Source organism: Pogona vitticeps, chromosome 2 (assembly GCF_051106095.1).
Source record: "Pogona vitticeps strain Pit_001003342236 chromosome 2, PviZW2.1, whole genome shotgun sequence".
Classification (NCBI taxonomy): Eukaryota; Metazoa; Chordata; class Lepidosauria; order Squamata; family Agamidae; genus Pogona; species Pogona vitticeps.
Genome location: NC_135784.1, coordinates 142,410,431 through 142,427,091, shown reverse-complemented (window position 1 = coordinate 142,427,091; position 16,661 = coordinate 142,410,431). Strand labels below are relative to the sequence as shown.

Sequence of the window (16,661 nt, the reverse complement as noted above, 5' to 3'; positions counted from 1 at the left end):
CTTAACATAAAAAGTAGAACAAGTCCATCTTTTATTTTACTCTTCTTGCCCTCCTTGATCCTTGTTTGGTGCTTTGGAGAGCAGGAAGCAGCTAAATGCATTTTTGAAAACTCATTTTGCACTCCTCCTGTTTCCATTCTCCTTGTCATGTATTATCTTGTCTTGTTACCTCTCCTCTTTAGCTTTTTTGAGTACCAGGAAATTAAAAAATAACAATTTACTGAGATAGATGGAGACCCTCTATTTGGGGTCTAATGTAGAATATAAGGGGACCACCACCTTGTGGCAAAGAAGACTGGCATCCATTTCCAAGCCATCCTTAATATCTATCATTTATAAATCTTTCAACTTTACACATTTGCATTCACTCATTTGATGTTCTGAATTCTGCACATGCACCAAGCCAAAACCACCAATGTTCAAGGAGCCTTACTGCTAAGAAAAATGTTCATGGCTGGTGCTTAACCATGCAAACCAATTAGGAGTTACTCTGAAATAAATCATACTAAGTTCTTAGTCTTAGATACAGGTGTGTTTATTAGTCCGATACATATACAGTTTGTCTTTTCTCCAGACATTTTATTTATTTTTCTGTAAATTGATTTGTTTTTCAATAAAATATATATGTTTAGAGGCATTTTATATGGAGGGAAGGATGCTGTGATTAGAAGATACTTAAACCACACCATGCACCTGAGAATAAAGCCCACTGGATCCAGTGAGGTTTCCTTTGGAATAGGCATACACAGTAGTAAGCCGCCCAGAGACCTTTGGGTAGTGTGGGCGGCATATAAATTAAATAAATAATAATAAAAAATAGATAATAAAATAAATAATAATAATAATAGTGCACTCTTAAGACTTTTTTTAGCCATAGATACTGAGTCTGTTACTTAAACTGATGTACGTATTAGTTTGCAAACAGCTCCTTCCAACCTTGTTAATTACTCATTATTAATGAAGACCGCAGTGTTATATCTGCTTACCTGGGAGTAAGCCCCACTGAACTCAATCAAAATTACTTCTGAGCAGACAAATAAAACACTGTGGTCTAACTGACTTTAACTCCCACTTCATCCATAATGATGCAACTGAAAAACTGAGGGAAGTATTCCCACACTCCTCGTTTTAATCATGCAGATCTGAGTGCAACAGCTGCTAAAAGTATTCCTTCACATATCCTATTCTGAAACAGAATAAGACAACATTTCTGGAGAAAGGGGATAAAACTCTCTGTAATCCCACCTGTAGGCTTTGGGATAAAGCTCAAGATCAGGAAGAGTGATCACAAGAAGAGATTTGCTTCATGGAGAGATGGCAAAAGCTGTTACATAGAAAGGCACAGCAGATGATTGATGTATGTTTGAAAGGAGAAGAATCCATACATACTCTAATGCACCTCAGTTCTCCAACACAGGCTGCACCCAGAGCCTTGATCCAGGAATTCTGAGTCACCCGTCTCACTAATGCAAAAACTTCCTGCACTTACAAACAGGCCTAGGGCCAAAGCACATGGAACTTCCTCCCTTTCCTCTCTGTTAATCTGTGAGGCAAACTGCTTAGAAGAGAGAGGGGAGAAAATGTTCCTGCAACATTTGCTTTCTCACACGCTGCCACCTTCAATAGAAAGATACTGTACAGTGGAGTGGAAAGCCAATGGAGGTTGCAGCAGGGAGAGCTTTGTAGCCATCAACATTGCTTCTTAAGTCTTTCTCCAACATATGGTAATGTAAATTAATCTAAATTTAAACTTAAATTGGAACCAGTTTAAGATCTAATTTATTTCTAGCAACTAATGCATAGATTAATTTCAAAGAAAATTTAAGGGGAGTCACCTTGCCATTATTTAAAAAGCCATTGGCTGACTTGGTGCTTTTCTAATTGTTATGCTGATCTTTGGACACAACAATACAAGAGGTCTGTAGTGTTTTGCTCCTCAGCAAGGATATGCAAGGGTGATGTTTGTTCTGTAATAGACATCACATACTAAAGCTATTTGTAGGCCTTGAAGTGAAACAGCCCTAAAAAGTGAAACACCCATGTTATGTAAGAGTTAAAATACGTAAGAATAAGAATAAAATTATAAAGCATATATTATAATAAAGAATATGTTATGTAAGAATAAGAATGGTCTCTGAAGAAATTTATTTCAACTAGCTAACCTGATATATAGTCCTAGAGCAGTGGTTCTTAACCCTGTATAACCCTGGTGTTTTTGGACTGCAATTCCCAGAAGCCTTCACCACTAGCTGTGCTGGCTGGGAGCTAAAGTTCAAGAAAACCTGGGCTACACAAGATTGGGAACCACTGTCCTAGAAGAATGTTCTGGAGGTGTGACAGCTAGAAAATGTATATGGATTTAACATAACTGTAAGTTTCTGCAGTCAGCATCAGAAGCAAGGGATGGGGTCCAGGACAATGATAAGATCTCATCCTTACTTCAACAATATTTTTCATATTGGGGAAAAAATGAGGATGTCAGCAGAGGACAGTAAGATAAGTACAAGATGGTTCTTAAACACTTCATTGTGAAGATCCAGGGTGCTATAAAATGTAACACTCTTATGGATGACTCAAATGTCTCCTGGCACAGTACAGTGAAGACAGTGCAGGACAAAGAGCTTAAAACATTTTCACTTTTGGTTCAAAAAACTAAGTATAAGAATTCTCTGGTGATTCTCATTGAGAAGCACAAATGTGGACACGTCTAACTGTGAATGAACTGACTAAGTCAGTTAACAGGACATAAAATGGAGTACACTTTAGTGAACTCTCACCCTTCTTTTTGTCTTTCATAAATGAAGCCATACCTACCTGTAGCTGTCAAGAGCAGAGAACAGTCTTGCCCATTCAGATATTCCATGGCAGTGATCCTGGTGTAGCGTGGGTTTCCATTATGAAAATAGTCCAGCTTTTCTCCTTTTTCCCAATCCCAGAAACTAAGAATATGAAGGGGGAAAAAAAAACCAAAGACAAAAAGGTTAGGTAACGGAATGCATGTACAAAGCTGGATTTAAGTATTCTGGATGCTAAGAATTACTCTCTATAGACTGTTTCAAATCAGGTATATTCACCCTCTACTTCCCTGAGTGTTTAACATATCTTTATTAATATTTCTTCCTTACACCCCCAGCTGCTTGCAGAAGGAGTAAGCTGAAATTCTGTTATAAGGTCTGTAATAAATATAGGCATAACAAGATGACTGTACTTATAAGGTTTTTCCTTAGCAGCAAGAATTCCCCTGTGCCACTTAAAATATTAGTGTCTTACCAGATGCTGTCTTTGTCAGCCACTGCTATGCATGGGGTGAATGGGTGAAACTTGACTACAGAGGGCATGCCAGGGTTCCTGTTCAGAAAGATTTGATCATCTAATCGTGAAATACCTAGAGTGTGTGAAAGGGGAACCACAAGGAATATTGTTATCAACTTTTGATATAACAAGCAGATAATAATAATAATAATAATAATAATAATAATAATAATAATAATAATAATAATAATAATAATAATAATAATAATAATAATAATAATTTATTGTCATTGTAAGTATATACACAGTATACCCATACAATGAAATTCACAAACACCCAGAGACCAGACACATGCAGATATTTGTTACTGATCTAAAAAGGTGGCTCTCAAACTATGATCTGGTGGGTTTCCTTCGAATAAAGTTGTGGAGAAATATCTAAGTTTTTTCCAACCTATTTCAATTTCTGCTCAATCCAATCAGAAAATGGATTCATCAGCGGCAAGAAACCATAAGGTGGACTTGATCTTTTTTAATGCATTCCTTAACAATTTCCTGTGTCAAGACCACAGGAAAGGCTGCCAAGTTGTCTTCATCACTTGATTCCCTCTCTTGACACTATACTGCATCCCTGAAGAATCTGAGATCTTATGAAGCTTTTCATGCAGCATGTTGCATGGCAATGATGAGAACTGATTAGGTAGCAGGCAAGTACTTAGTTAACCACCTACTACAGGGCAGTGTGAATGGGTAGGTGACAGAGACAGGCATGTTTAAACAATCAAGAGTCTGTTTCAGTACAAAATACTGTGCAATTGTATTACCAGCCAAGGTTTATACTTGAACAAAAGGCCAATTCTTTTTCAAATATTAATGGAATATGTATAAGCACTGTAAAGAAAATTCTTATAAAGTGTTCTTGTATATATACAGCAACTATGAGTTGTGAACAAAATGGATAACTTTGAAGATACCCTGTCTCTTCTACAGGTAAGTATATAGAACATAAAGTTCTATATGGAACATCACTGGCCACCAAAACATTTAAAGTTTTTCGATAGCAGAGATCATGAGGAATCTTGGGTATAGAAGGTCTTAGGGCAACATGGGTGATTAAATGAAGCAAAAAAAATTCTTTTGCCATGACAAAGATCCTCCTTTAGTAATCTGAAACCATGTCAATCATGTGCAGCATTCAATTAAAAAAAAAGGAAAAAAGAGGCTCCCTCTTTGCTGACTCAAGTTTGGGTGATTTCAAAGGACTGAGCTCTATGTAACAGATACACCATCCCTCAGCAGATTAATATTTCACACTAATCTTTTCCTAGCTGATATCTCAAAATGGGACAGCGTCCAAATGTTGTCATTCCTAGTGAGAGCAATCTTGAGTCACACTAAAAATGACAGCTTAAGTGAGCAGTGGAAATTCAACCCTTCTTACTCACACTGGCCAAGCAAATTGCAGAAGGGGAGTAAAGTTAATTCTAACTACAGCTATGCAAAATTAAGAGGTTGGTTCAACAGGAATTAAAATATGTGCTTTCAGTAAACAGTAAAGCCCCTAGCACAACTGCTACCTTGTACATTCGTGAACAGATATAAAGAAGCAAGATGAGTTTTCAGTAGAGCAAGAAATATACATGCTGATGAATCAATCATTAATCCAATGCATAGCAAGGAAGGAGAAGTTATAGGTAAAACAGACCGCCCATAAGAAACATTGCGGAAATATGACAGGTTCTGAATAAACAATCAGAATTAGTGGCTCTATAAAGCCAAAGGATAATTGAGTTCTTTAGGTGCCTTTAGATTTATCTAAAGGAGATACAGGACATTCTTGCAGAACACAGCCCAATTTGCAAAGGCTGACAACTCTAGCTGCTTCTGACATACATCAAATGCTAGACTCTGCCCTCTGGATAAGGTGGAAATGCTAGCATTTCACCTGCATCACTCCTTCTTGTAACCAAGCTGGAAAAATACAGGATCAAGAAGAAGGGTGAAAATTTCTTTCAGTGATTCATTTTCTATTAGATCTTTTGCTTCCTGAGACGTCGTTTCTCATCAGCATGGTTGTCCAAAAAGTGATCTACTAGTTAGGTTCAACGAGATTTCAAGCTGAGGGTTGGAATGCATTTAAAAGTTTATTGTTGCCAAAAGATAAAAGGAAATGACTATTAAGTGTCTGCATCTTTCTAAACTTTTTAAAATTCCCACCAGCCAGACAAAGTGAGTAGAATTAAAGACGTTAAATAGGCTAACCTTGTTGTCCTTTATCAGCTATGATTGCCTCTGCTGGGCAGTGTGCACCTTCTAGAAAGGAACAGGTCTCAGTGCTAGATCTATTATACTGTGGCTTCCTGGGAAACTACAGTCCAGCTGGAAATACATCAATGGGCCATGGTAGAAGGGCACTATAATGAAGGAACACTAAAACATCTTATGCAAATCCCGAAACACTGTGTTACAAACCACAAAATAAGTTGATGTTACAAGCAGAAAAGAAGTCAGGAGTGGTCACATAGATAGCTCATGAACAATGTTCTTGTTCAGTGTCATGAAGAAGAATGCAAAGAACCATTCTCCATGTCAGGAGTCGAAGCAGGCAAGTGAGAAGATGTGAGCACCTTTTTGGATGATTTTCTGTGCTTGCTTTCGGACTCGGGCGTTGCGCAGAAATCGCCATTCCCTCTCTTTCCGGACCTGGCTCTCCAAATCATGTTCTTCTGGAATCTACCAGCAAATTAAATATATATTTAATTTAGCAGCAAGGAGCAGTCGAGAGCTTTATGTTCGGGTATGCTTTGTAACTTTTTAGATGAACATCATCACCTGACTGGTTACAGGGCTGCCAACTAATCAAGCCTACTTTGGTGTTGTGTGCTGTCAAGGCAGAACTGAGGTATAGTCATCCTGACAGGGTTTTCAAGGTAAATGAGTGATTTTAGTAGTTCCACTCAACTGAGTCATTTTCCATGGCTAAGTGGAGATTCAAACCCTGTTCTTTAGAGTCCTAGTTCATCACTCTGTGCACTACATCACACTGGGGATCCACCAGAAAATTAAAGATGGCTTCTTCTAGCTAAGAAAACGACATATTAAAAGGATTATATATACTTCTTAAACAGGTGACATTTTAATGAAACTTAATGGAGACCACATTTTCCTACACAAACATCATGGGAGAGTGACAGATTAATTGGAAAGTAATCTGGAACACACTGTTGAAATGCATACTATTTTCAAATATGATAGCACTAAATTCTTATTGGGAACAATGGTTCAGAAATGCCCATTCTAAAATTATGATCAGTAATTGATACCAATTAACGGACCGATACGTACCAATATTTTCAAAGCTACTCTTTGCCCATACAAGGCACCTTTTATCTTGTCTCATTCAGGCTGCAAGCACTAATAGGAGGAAAATGAGTGTCCTGTCATCTTAAAGAGCAACATAATTTTATGAAGCTTATATAAATGTCCTGTCATAGCAGATATATTTGAATCTAGCAACTCCTGTTATGTATCTTCAAATGCATGCCAAGTACTGAACCATTTAAACACCCATCTCCAAGGCTTTCTACTGTTTAAATGCAAGGAGTGTGAATTTTTGCATAATTTGCTCCTAATAAATGGCCTCATAAAGCATATGGCAGGGAAATGTAAATACAGATGGTATAATTCCTGACTGGACATAATGTGTGGAAGTCTTGTGTCTCCTTCTACACAGCTGTCATAGGTTTTTCAGGGCAAAATTTCACCACTTTCTTCAAAATCACTTTTAGGAGAACCCCCATGGCCAGACAAATGAAACAATGTTTTGCACAAATACAGTACCAGTAGCTTTGCAAAACTTTTTGGGATTTTGCTTGCATTTCTTGTAGTGTTCAGTGAGGTGTTATAACTTAGCGACAATATTTATGGTTTATAAGCATAAGATCTCAGGTTAAACCTTCAGCATCTCCTATTAAAGAATTTCAAGTACTGAGGAGGACAAGCCTTAGACAGAGTGAGGAAAGTGTGGTGCTGGGCCATATATGGCCCTCCAAGTCATTTCTCCACTGGGGGAAAAACATTTACTAAACTGTGTCTCCCAGAGTGTGATGGTCGTGCAATTATACAGGTTGCAGCTCAACCCCCCAAGTCCCCATGACAGTGCAAGTAAATTTTCAAGGACATCCACATTTGGTTTTTCATGGGTTTTATGCATTATCTGGGTTGGGGGTAGAAAATTGGTCCCCAGATCTACCAAAGCTGCCCACTCATGCCTTAACAAATCAATCCAGACAGAGACCAATGAGCTAGATGACATTTGCATATCAAACATAATAAAAGCTTGTTTTATTACGTCTCATATAATCAGTGACTGAGTAGGATGAACCCACTTTCAGAAATTTACTGACACCTACGTATACAGATTCGAAAAACCTACAAGGAGAGAAAGGAATGCCACCACTGTGCACTGCAATGTCACAACTGTCATGACTCAATCATGTCTGTCAAGAGCACCACAGATAGGATTGGTACAACTGCTTCAAGATGCATGCCCATGAGACAACAGACTACTCACACAATTCCTATTATTCAACATAGCATCATGTCTACAATTTATTCCAGGAAAATTTTTAAAAATTCTCTTTCTATTTCCATTCCTTTTCAAATAAATTTCTAAGTAGGAGAAATTTCAGAGAAATCCTCATGGACATGTTCAGGATTCTTGTATTTACATTCCTTAGGGAGTGCAATTACCTTTGTGGTAGCTGGCAGCCTTCCATACTTCAATTAAAGGCATGAGAAAGCCATCATAACACAACTCTTCCTATAAAAGTTTTCAGATCATTAAGAGTGGGCTCTCAGGGAAGCCGATGAAGAGATATGTGCATGTGTTCACTCATGTACATGACTCCTTGATATCACCACCATAATGCTCTACATCAGTGGTTCCCAACCTTGTTCTTGGAATGCAACTCCCAGAAACCTCAGCAAGCACAGATGGTGGTGAAGGCTTCTGGGAATTGGAGTACAAGCATCCCTCGGTCACCCAAGGTTGGGAACCACTGCTCTACTCTAACACAAGACAGAAGGCATTGTGGGGGCAGTCGAATATTGTCCAGGCTGCCAGCACAGTTGCTGCTGCTCTCATTTGTACTGGCAGTGCAAAAACAAACAAACAAAAAAACTGGAAAGAAAAAAAGATAAAATCATGCTACAATGATCGCTAATGGCAAACTGCTCCTTTTTAAGGAACAGTAGGAGAATTTATCCTTCACTTGGGAGAAATTTGGTGAAATTATCCCGTTTTTCTGCCCATTAATAGTGTGGAGAATTTCAAGTGGCCATTTGTACACAACTAAAATAAAAACTGCATATTTACTCTCATTTTTAATTGTTTTGCACATAAGAAACAACAGCCTGAAACAATGAGGTGGTGCAGCAGAATAGATTTGTGTAATTAAATGTCAACACAAACTATTCAGATCTCATATTAGGACTACAGAAAGGTGAAAACTATGGATCATAGAACCACAGAGCTGTAGTGCTGGAAAAAACCTCAAGGGTAATCTATTCAAAGCCCTGTCAATACAGAAACCCACAGTTAAAGCATCACTAACAGATGGCAATTCAATCTCCATTTAAAAACCTCCAATGAAGGAAAGCCCACTTTCTAAACTAGTCTATTTCAGTGCTGATCTAGTTTTAGCATCAGGAATTTATTTTTACTGTTTATTTGGAATTTCTTTTCTTATAACGTGCATTCATAGTTTGTGGTCCTACCCTCTTGAGCAACAGAAAATAAACTTGTTTCATTTTCTAAAGAAGGTTTTCACATTACTCTCAGCCTTCTCTTTTGCAGGGTTTACAGACCTTTTACCACCTTAGTCACATGCTTCCAATACATTCCAGCTTGCAAATATCCTGGACAGGCATTATGAACGCATAGGGTGGTTAAAAATAAATTTAAAATTAAAATAAAACCCAACAGAAGTCAGAGAATTAACTTAGAACTGTTTGCTATTTCAGTTGAGCCAAGTAATGAATTAATTATGTTTTCTTTGTCCACAATGATCACAGATTAGCCCTCATGTAGCATTTTAGAAGTGCAGCTGCAATCAATTACGCAATGGTGTAAATGTCTGCATGAAATATGTCTGATGTGTAAAACAGAAATTGCTTTCTTCTGCAGAGGAAAACCTGGAAAGTGTGATTTTGATTTTTTTTTTTAATTAGGCCTGCAGTTTTCAAATACTGTACCAGCATACATTCAGCTAAAAGGTTTTGCTTTCACAACTGCTTCCTTTGAAATCATTATACGTTCTGTACCTGTAGCAGGTGCTACTCTGTCCAGAGGCGCAAACTGTTCATTATCGCTAAGACAGCAGAAGTGGTAACTCGATTGTTGAAGAAATATGGTATTTATAGAAGGAAAATGATTTAGATTGGTTAGTAATAGCTTCCCTGTTTAAGAAAGATAGAAAGCGGATCATTATGAAAACTGGAAGGAATAGAAGATTCAGATGTGTGTGGGAATGTGATCGCTATTTTCAAATGTCTGAAAAACTGTCAGACAGTAGCACAGTTGTTTTTCCTTACTCTAAAACAAATGGCTTACACAATGCAGAGAAGCAGGTGTGAGAATGTGTTCAGAGTATGCAGCCGCATTCTAACTGATTGACAATATGACCAACTGCTGCTGGAGGTCATGGTCTCTTCTTTCCTAGAGGCAATATGGACATCTGGCAGAGATATTTCATCCTCCCAGCTCTATGGTTCTGTGTACTTAAGAGATGATGGTGATAATCACAGCAAAAATCCCCAAATGCCAAATAACAAAACCAGTCAGACCAGACATATTGCTATGCAAATTGTTTTCATGGCAGCCCATCCTCTGGAAACAAATCACACCAGGGATTACTGAACTAGATTGCTTACTTTTTAAATTCTAGCCTCAGCAGTTTCTGTTTGTATCAACCCAAGCCTTATTACATGGAGAAAGGCAAATGGCTAGCAACATAACAGCAATATTCCAATTCTAAGATAAAATGCATCTTACTATAGTCAAGTGGAAATATATTACAGTTTAATGAAAATTGCATTTTAGAGGAACACATTAGAATAAGATTGAAGAAATGCTATATTAAAAAAAAGGGTAATGACTTATAGCAAAATTCAAGCTTAAACTGAAGAAAGTAGGAAAAACCACTGGGATAGCCAGGTATAATCTAAACCAAATTTTTATTTATTTATTTATTTATTTATTGTATTTATACCCCACTATCTAGTCATTTCGACCACTCTAGGCGGCTTACAACATAAGGATAACAAGTTCTAAAAAAAATTATAACAATTAATTAATTAAATGATTCTATAAGATGGGAAAAATAAAAATAAATCAAATAAAGAGGGGGGAAAAAGGAAAGAGGACAGGAATTAACTGGAACGGAAGGCCTGCCTATACATCCATGTTTTTAGTTGGTTCTTAAAAGTACCCAGCAAGGGTGCAGCGCGAATCTCCGGAGGTAGGTTATTCCAGAGACGAGGAGCCACTGCCGAGAAAGCCCGGTTTCTAGTTCTTTCTTTCCGGGCCTCCCTCAGCGTCAGGCTCCTCAGCCTCACCTCCTGGCTCGTGCGGGTGACATGGGTAAATCTTGGTGGGAGTAGGCATTCCACCAAGTATCAAGGCCCTAAACCATTTAGGGCTTTATATGTAAGCATTAACACTTTGAAGTCAATGCGGAAACGGATGGGCAGCCAGTGCAGCATGGCCAGAGTAGGAGAGATATGTTGGTATTTTCTCACTCCAGTAAGGAGTCTGGCCGCCGCATTCTGCACCACTTGAAGTTTCCGCATCAGCTTCAAAGGAAGCCCCACGTAGAGTGTGTTACAGTAGTCTAATCTAGAAATTACGAGCGCAAGTACTAAGGTAGTGAGCGCCCCCATGTCTAGGTAAGGTCGCAGCCGGGCAATCCGCCAAAGGTGGAAAAAGGCGGTGCGGACTACCGATGCCACCTGCGTTTTCATGGTGAGCATTGGGTCAAGGTGTAACCCCAGGCTGCGGACCCCACTCTTCGCGGCCAGGGCCACCCCCCCAAACATGAGGGAGTTTCCCAAGCCACCATCCACAGGGCCACCCACCCTCAGAACTTCCGTCTTGTCCGGGTTCAGCCTCAGCCCGTTCTCCTGCATCCACTGCTGTACGGCCCCCAGGCAGTGCTGGAGGGACAGGATGGCATCACCTGCAGTTGGTGAAAAGGAAATATAGAGCTGGGTGTCATCAGCATATTGATGGCACGATACTCCACATCCCCTGATGACCCCACCCAGCGGCCTCATATAGATGTTAAACAGCATTAGGGAGATGATCGACCCCTGTGGAACCCCTCAATTGAGACTCCACGGGGCCGAAATACTCTCCCCAAGCTGCACTCTCTGGGGGCGGTCCTCCAAGAAGGAACGGAGCCAGGCTAGAGCCAAGCCACCGATACCCAACTCAGAGAGCATCCCAAGGAGGATACCGTGGTCGACGGTATCGAAGGCCGCTGAGATGTCGAGGAGGACCAACAAAGAAATGTTACCGCTGTTGGCCTCCCTCAACAAGTCATCGTACAGGGCAACCAATGCAGTCTCTGTACCGTGGCATGGCCTGAAGCCCGACTGAAAAGGATCCAGGGCATCTGTTTCACCCAGATGTGCTTGAAGCTGGTCAGCCACCACCCTCTCGACTACTTTGCTCATGAAAGAAATATTGGCGACGGGCCTATAATTGCCAATTTTGTCCGCCGCCAAATTAGGTTTCTTTCTTATGGGCCTAATGAGTGTCTCCTTGAGGGCAGAGGGAAACCTGCCCTCAAGGAAAGACCCATTTATTATTGCAGTGGCCCATTCTGTTGTTATCGGCCTGGCTGCTTTGATTAGCCAGGCCGGGCAAGGGTCCAAGGAGGAGGTGGTGGCTCGACAGCAGTCAAGTACTCTGGCCACAGAATCAGGGGTGACAGGCTGAAAGGAGTCAAAGGTCACCGGGCAAGACGGAGCGCTGGACATCTCTGCTCGACTTACTGTGTTCAAAAAAGGAGAGAGGTCCTGTCGGATGGCCTCCACTTTAGATTTAAAAAAGGCTGCAAACTGGTCAGGTGAAAAACTCTAAGGGGAGGCCTATCATCCAGACCAGTTCCGGATAGGTCGTGCACTATACGGAATAACTCCGCCTGCTGGTTGGACGCTTCACTTATCCGATTAGCAAAGTAAGTTCGATAAGCAGCCTTTACCTTAGACAGGTAGTTGCGACCTTGACAGCTATCCTATTATAATCTGTCGGGTTCTTCCTCCGTCTACGCTCTAGCCTTCTCCTATGTCGCTTCAGCACTCGAAGCTCCTGGTTAAACCAGGGTGCTGGACGAGCTCTATGACGGAGAGGGCGTTTAGGTGCGACTGTGTCTATAGCCCTGGTTACGAAGGTGGACCAGTTATCAACCAGAGCGTCGACAGGAACGCTAGCCAGGTCCGCCGTGACCCCTCTCATAACGTCCTGGAATCCAGCTGGATCCAGTAGCCTTCGAGGGCGGACCACAGAAATAGGTCCCTGCTCCCTGCGAGGGGGGAGAGCCACTGTGAGGCTACATTTTATTAGGTGGTGATCTGACCATGACAAGGGGACTGACATGAAGTCATGAATTATGAATACACGGTGGAAGTGAAGAACAGATTTAAGCAACTAGATTTCGTGGACAGAGTGCCTGAAGAACTATGGATGGGGGCTCATAACATTGTACAGGAGGCAGCAACAAAAACCATCCCAAAGAAAGGGAAATGAAAGAAAGCAAAGTGGCTGTCCAACAAGGCCTTACAAATAGCAGATAAGAGAAGGGAAACAAAATGCAAGGGAGATAGGGAAAGTTACAGAAAATTGAATGCAGACTTCCAAAGAATAGCAAGGAGAGACAAGAGGGCCTTCTTAAATGAACAGTGCAAATAAATAGAGGAAAATAATAAAAAGGGAAAAAATCAGAGATCTGTTCAAGAAAATTGGAGACATTAAAGGAAATATTTGTGCAAAGATGTACATGATAAAGGACAAAAATGGTAGGGACCCCACAGAAGCAGAAGACATCAAGAAGAGGTGGCAAGTAAACACAGAGGAATTATACCAGAAAGATCTGGATGTCCCGGACAACCCAAATGGTGTGGCTGCTGACTTTGAGCCAGACATCCTGGAGAGTGAGGTCAAGTGGGCCTTAGAAGGCATGGCTAATAACAAGGCCAGTGGAGGTGATGGCATTCTAATTGAAATATTTAAAATCTTAAAAGATGACGCTGTTCAGGTGCTACACTCAATATGTCAGCAAGTTTGGAAAACTCAACAGTGGCCAGAGGATTGGAAAAGAGCAGTTGACATCCCAATCCCAAAGAAAGGCAGTGTCAAAAAAATGCTCCAACTACCGTAGAATTGCACTCATTTCACACATAGCAAGGTTATGCTCAAAATCCTACAAGATAGGCTTCAGCAGTATCTAGATTGAGAATTCCCAGAAGCACAAGCTGGATTTCAAAGGGGCAGAGGAACTAGAGACCAAATTGCTAACATGCACTGGATTATGGAGAAAGCCAGAGAGCTCCAGAAAAATATCTACTTCTGCTTCATTGATAACGCAAAAGCCTTTGACTATGTGGACCACAGCAAACTATGGCAAGTTCTTAAAGAAATGGGAGTGCCTGACCACCTTATCCATCTCCTGAGAAATGTATATGTGGGATAGGAAGCAACAGTTAGAACTGGATATGGAACAACTGATTGGTTCAAAATTGGGAAAGGAGTACAACAAGGCTATATATTGTCTCCTTGTTTATTTAGCTTATATGCAGAATATATCATGCGAAAAGCAGGACTGGATGAATCCCAAGCCAGAATTAAGATTCCCGGAAGAAATATCAACAACCTCAGATATGCAGATGAATGGACTCTGATGGAAGAAAGTGAGGAGGAATTAAAGAATCTCTTAATGAGGGTGAAAGAGGAGAGTGCCAAAAATGGTCTGAAGCTCAACATAAGAAAACCAAGATCATGGCCACTGTTCCCATCACCTCCTGGCAAATAGAAGGGGAAGATATGGAGGCAGTGACAGATTTTACCTTCTTGGGCTCCATGATCACTGCAGATGGAGACAGCAGCCACGAAATTAAAAGACGCCTGTTTCTTGGGAGGAAAGCGATGACAAACCTAGACAGCATCTTAAAAAGCAGAGACATCACCTTACCGACAAAGGTCCACATAGTCAAAGGTATGGTTTTCCCTGTAGCGATGTACGAAAGTGAGAGCTGGACCATAAAGAAAGCTGACCGCCGAAGAGTTGATGCTTTTGAATTGTGGTGTTGAAGAGTCCCCTGGACTGCAAGGAGAACAAACCTAACCATTCTGAAGGAAATCAACCCTGAGTGCTCACTGGAAGGATAGATCCTGAAGCTGAGGCTCCAATACTTTGGCCATCTTATGAGAAGATTCCCTGGAAAAGACCTTGATGTTGGGAAAGTGTGAAGGCAAGAGGAGAAGGGGACGACAGAGGATGAGATGGTTGGACAGTGTCATCGAAGCTACCAACATGAATTTGACCCAACTCCAGGAGGTAGTGGAAGATAGGAGGGCTTGGCGTGATCTGGTCCATGGGGTCACAAAGAGTCGGACATGACTTACTGACTAAACAACAACTACAAAGACTAATGAGATATAAGCTGATCCAGCCCAGCCAGAAGTGAGTCTAAAGGAAAATGAAGAGTCAGAGGGGAAAATCCAATTAGCAGGGAGAAGACTATAGCAAATTTATTTATTTATTTATTTCATTTATACCCCGCCTATCTAGTCAATTGTGACCACTTAAGCAAAGGTATAACCATAGTCCAATGAAGAAACCAAAGAAGACTTTAAAGTTAAGCATAAGGGGGCTGATGGCAGTCGGTAGATACGGCATGTAAGGTAAAGTAAATGGCAGAGAAGGCTGAAAGGAAGCAGTTAAACAAAAGCAAAAAAAACTATGTGAATAGAAAAATGTGCAGGGAGGGCATCATGGTAACTAGGAAGTACCACAAAAGGCACCAAAGTGCTGGTTCTGCAACCTGCTGTGCCCAAGGACAGAGATGAAGGCTGAGAGAACAAAAACTGTTGCCACCGCCAAGGCATTCTGATCAGATGATCTATCAGGGACACCAATAAAATCAGCTGCTGCATGGGAACATACCTCTGAGAAATGCACAACCTGAAATATGGAAAATGGAAAAGGCAAAACAAAAACAACCAAGGTTCACTGACACCAACCTCTGCTAGCATTTTTCTGTTTTTGCTGTTAAATGTTATCAAATTGTTTCCAGCTTATGGTAACCCTAATAGTGTTTTGAAGTACAGTGGTGCCTTGCTTGACGACGTTAATTCGTTCCAGCAAAATCACTGTAGAGAGAATATGTCATCAAGTGAAATAAAAAACCCACTGAAATGCATTGTAAACCATTCAATGCGTTCCAATGGGCTGAATACCTGCTCATCCAGTGAAGATCCTCCATACGGCAACCATTTCTGGTGCCTATAAAGCGAGGAATCTGTCCTAGAAAACAGCGGGGGGCCATTTTGAGCAGCCGGCGGCCATTGTGAAAACCCGATGATCAGCTGTTTTGATCGTCGTAATGCGAATAATTGGTTCCCGAAGCAGGGAACCGATCATCGCAAAGCAAAAAAACCCCATTAAAACATTGTTTTGCGATTGCAAAAACATCATCGTGAAGTGAATTCGTCGTTATACGGGGTAATCGTTAAGTGGGGCACGACTGTATGTGAGATGTTCATGGAGTGATTTATCATTGCCACCCCCTACTGAGTTTCTGTGGTCAAGCAGCGATTTGAACTCAGGTCTCTTGAGTCCGAGTCTGACACTGTTATCTATTACACTACACAGGATCTTTGTGTTTTTACAGATTGAATTAAACCTGTTTGGTATTAAACCATCCCTCCAACCCATCTTTCTGCAAGCATTACTCAGAAAAACAGGGGAAGGAATATAGAGCCCGGTGATTTCAAACTGCTGGCCTTCCACCAAATCTAGATGCAGCAAGCCATTTATTTATTTATTTATTTAATTTATATGCCGCCCACACTACCCAGAGGTCTCTGGGCGGCTTACAACAATTAAAATTCAATACAGTAAAAGATAAAATAATTAAAATACAATTAAAATACAATTAAAATTGCCATCGGGCCCACAGCTAATATTATTTCAATTAAAAGCCTTCTGGAACAGGAAGGTTTTGACCTGGCGCCGAAATGTCATCAGTGTCGGCGCCAGACAAATCTCAGTCGGGAGGGCATTCCACAGTCTGGGGGCAGCTGCCGAAAAGGCCCTTTGTCTACAAGCCGTCCCTCTTACCTCCTT

The 16,661-nt window shown here is 40.7% G+C and overlaps 1 protein-coding gene across 2 annotated transcripts in view; it reads right to left on the bottom strand.

The window, feature by feature from the left end:
• The window catches only part of RPTOR (regulatory associated protein of MTOR complex 1), a 459,589-nt gene that overhangs the window by 46,939 nt on the left and 395,989 nt on the right, over positions 1–16,661 (bottom strand). For both annotated transcript variants that reach the window (XM_020813521.3, XM_020813530.3), the window contains exons 25-27: positions 5,880–5,985; positions 3,271–3,385; positions 2,815–2,939 (exon numbers count right to left, since the gene is read on the bottom strand). In XM_020813521.3, coding sequence (XP_020669180.1) covers positions 2,815–2,939; positions 3,271–3,385; positions 5,880–5,985 — 346 coding nt within the window. The remainder of the gene's footprint in view (positions 1–2,814; positions 2,940–3,270; positions 3,386–5,879; positions 5,986–16,661) is intronic.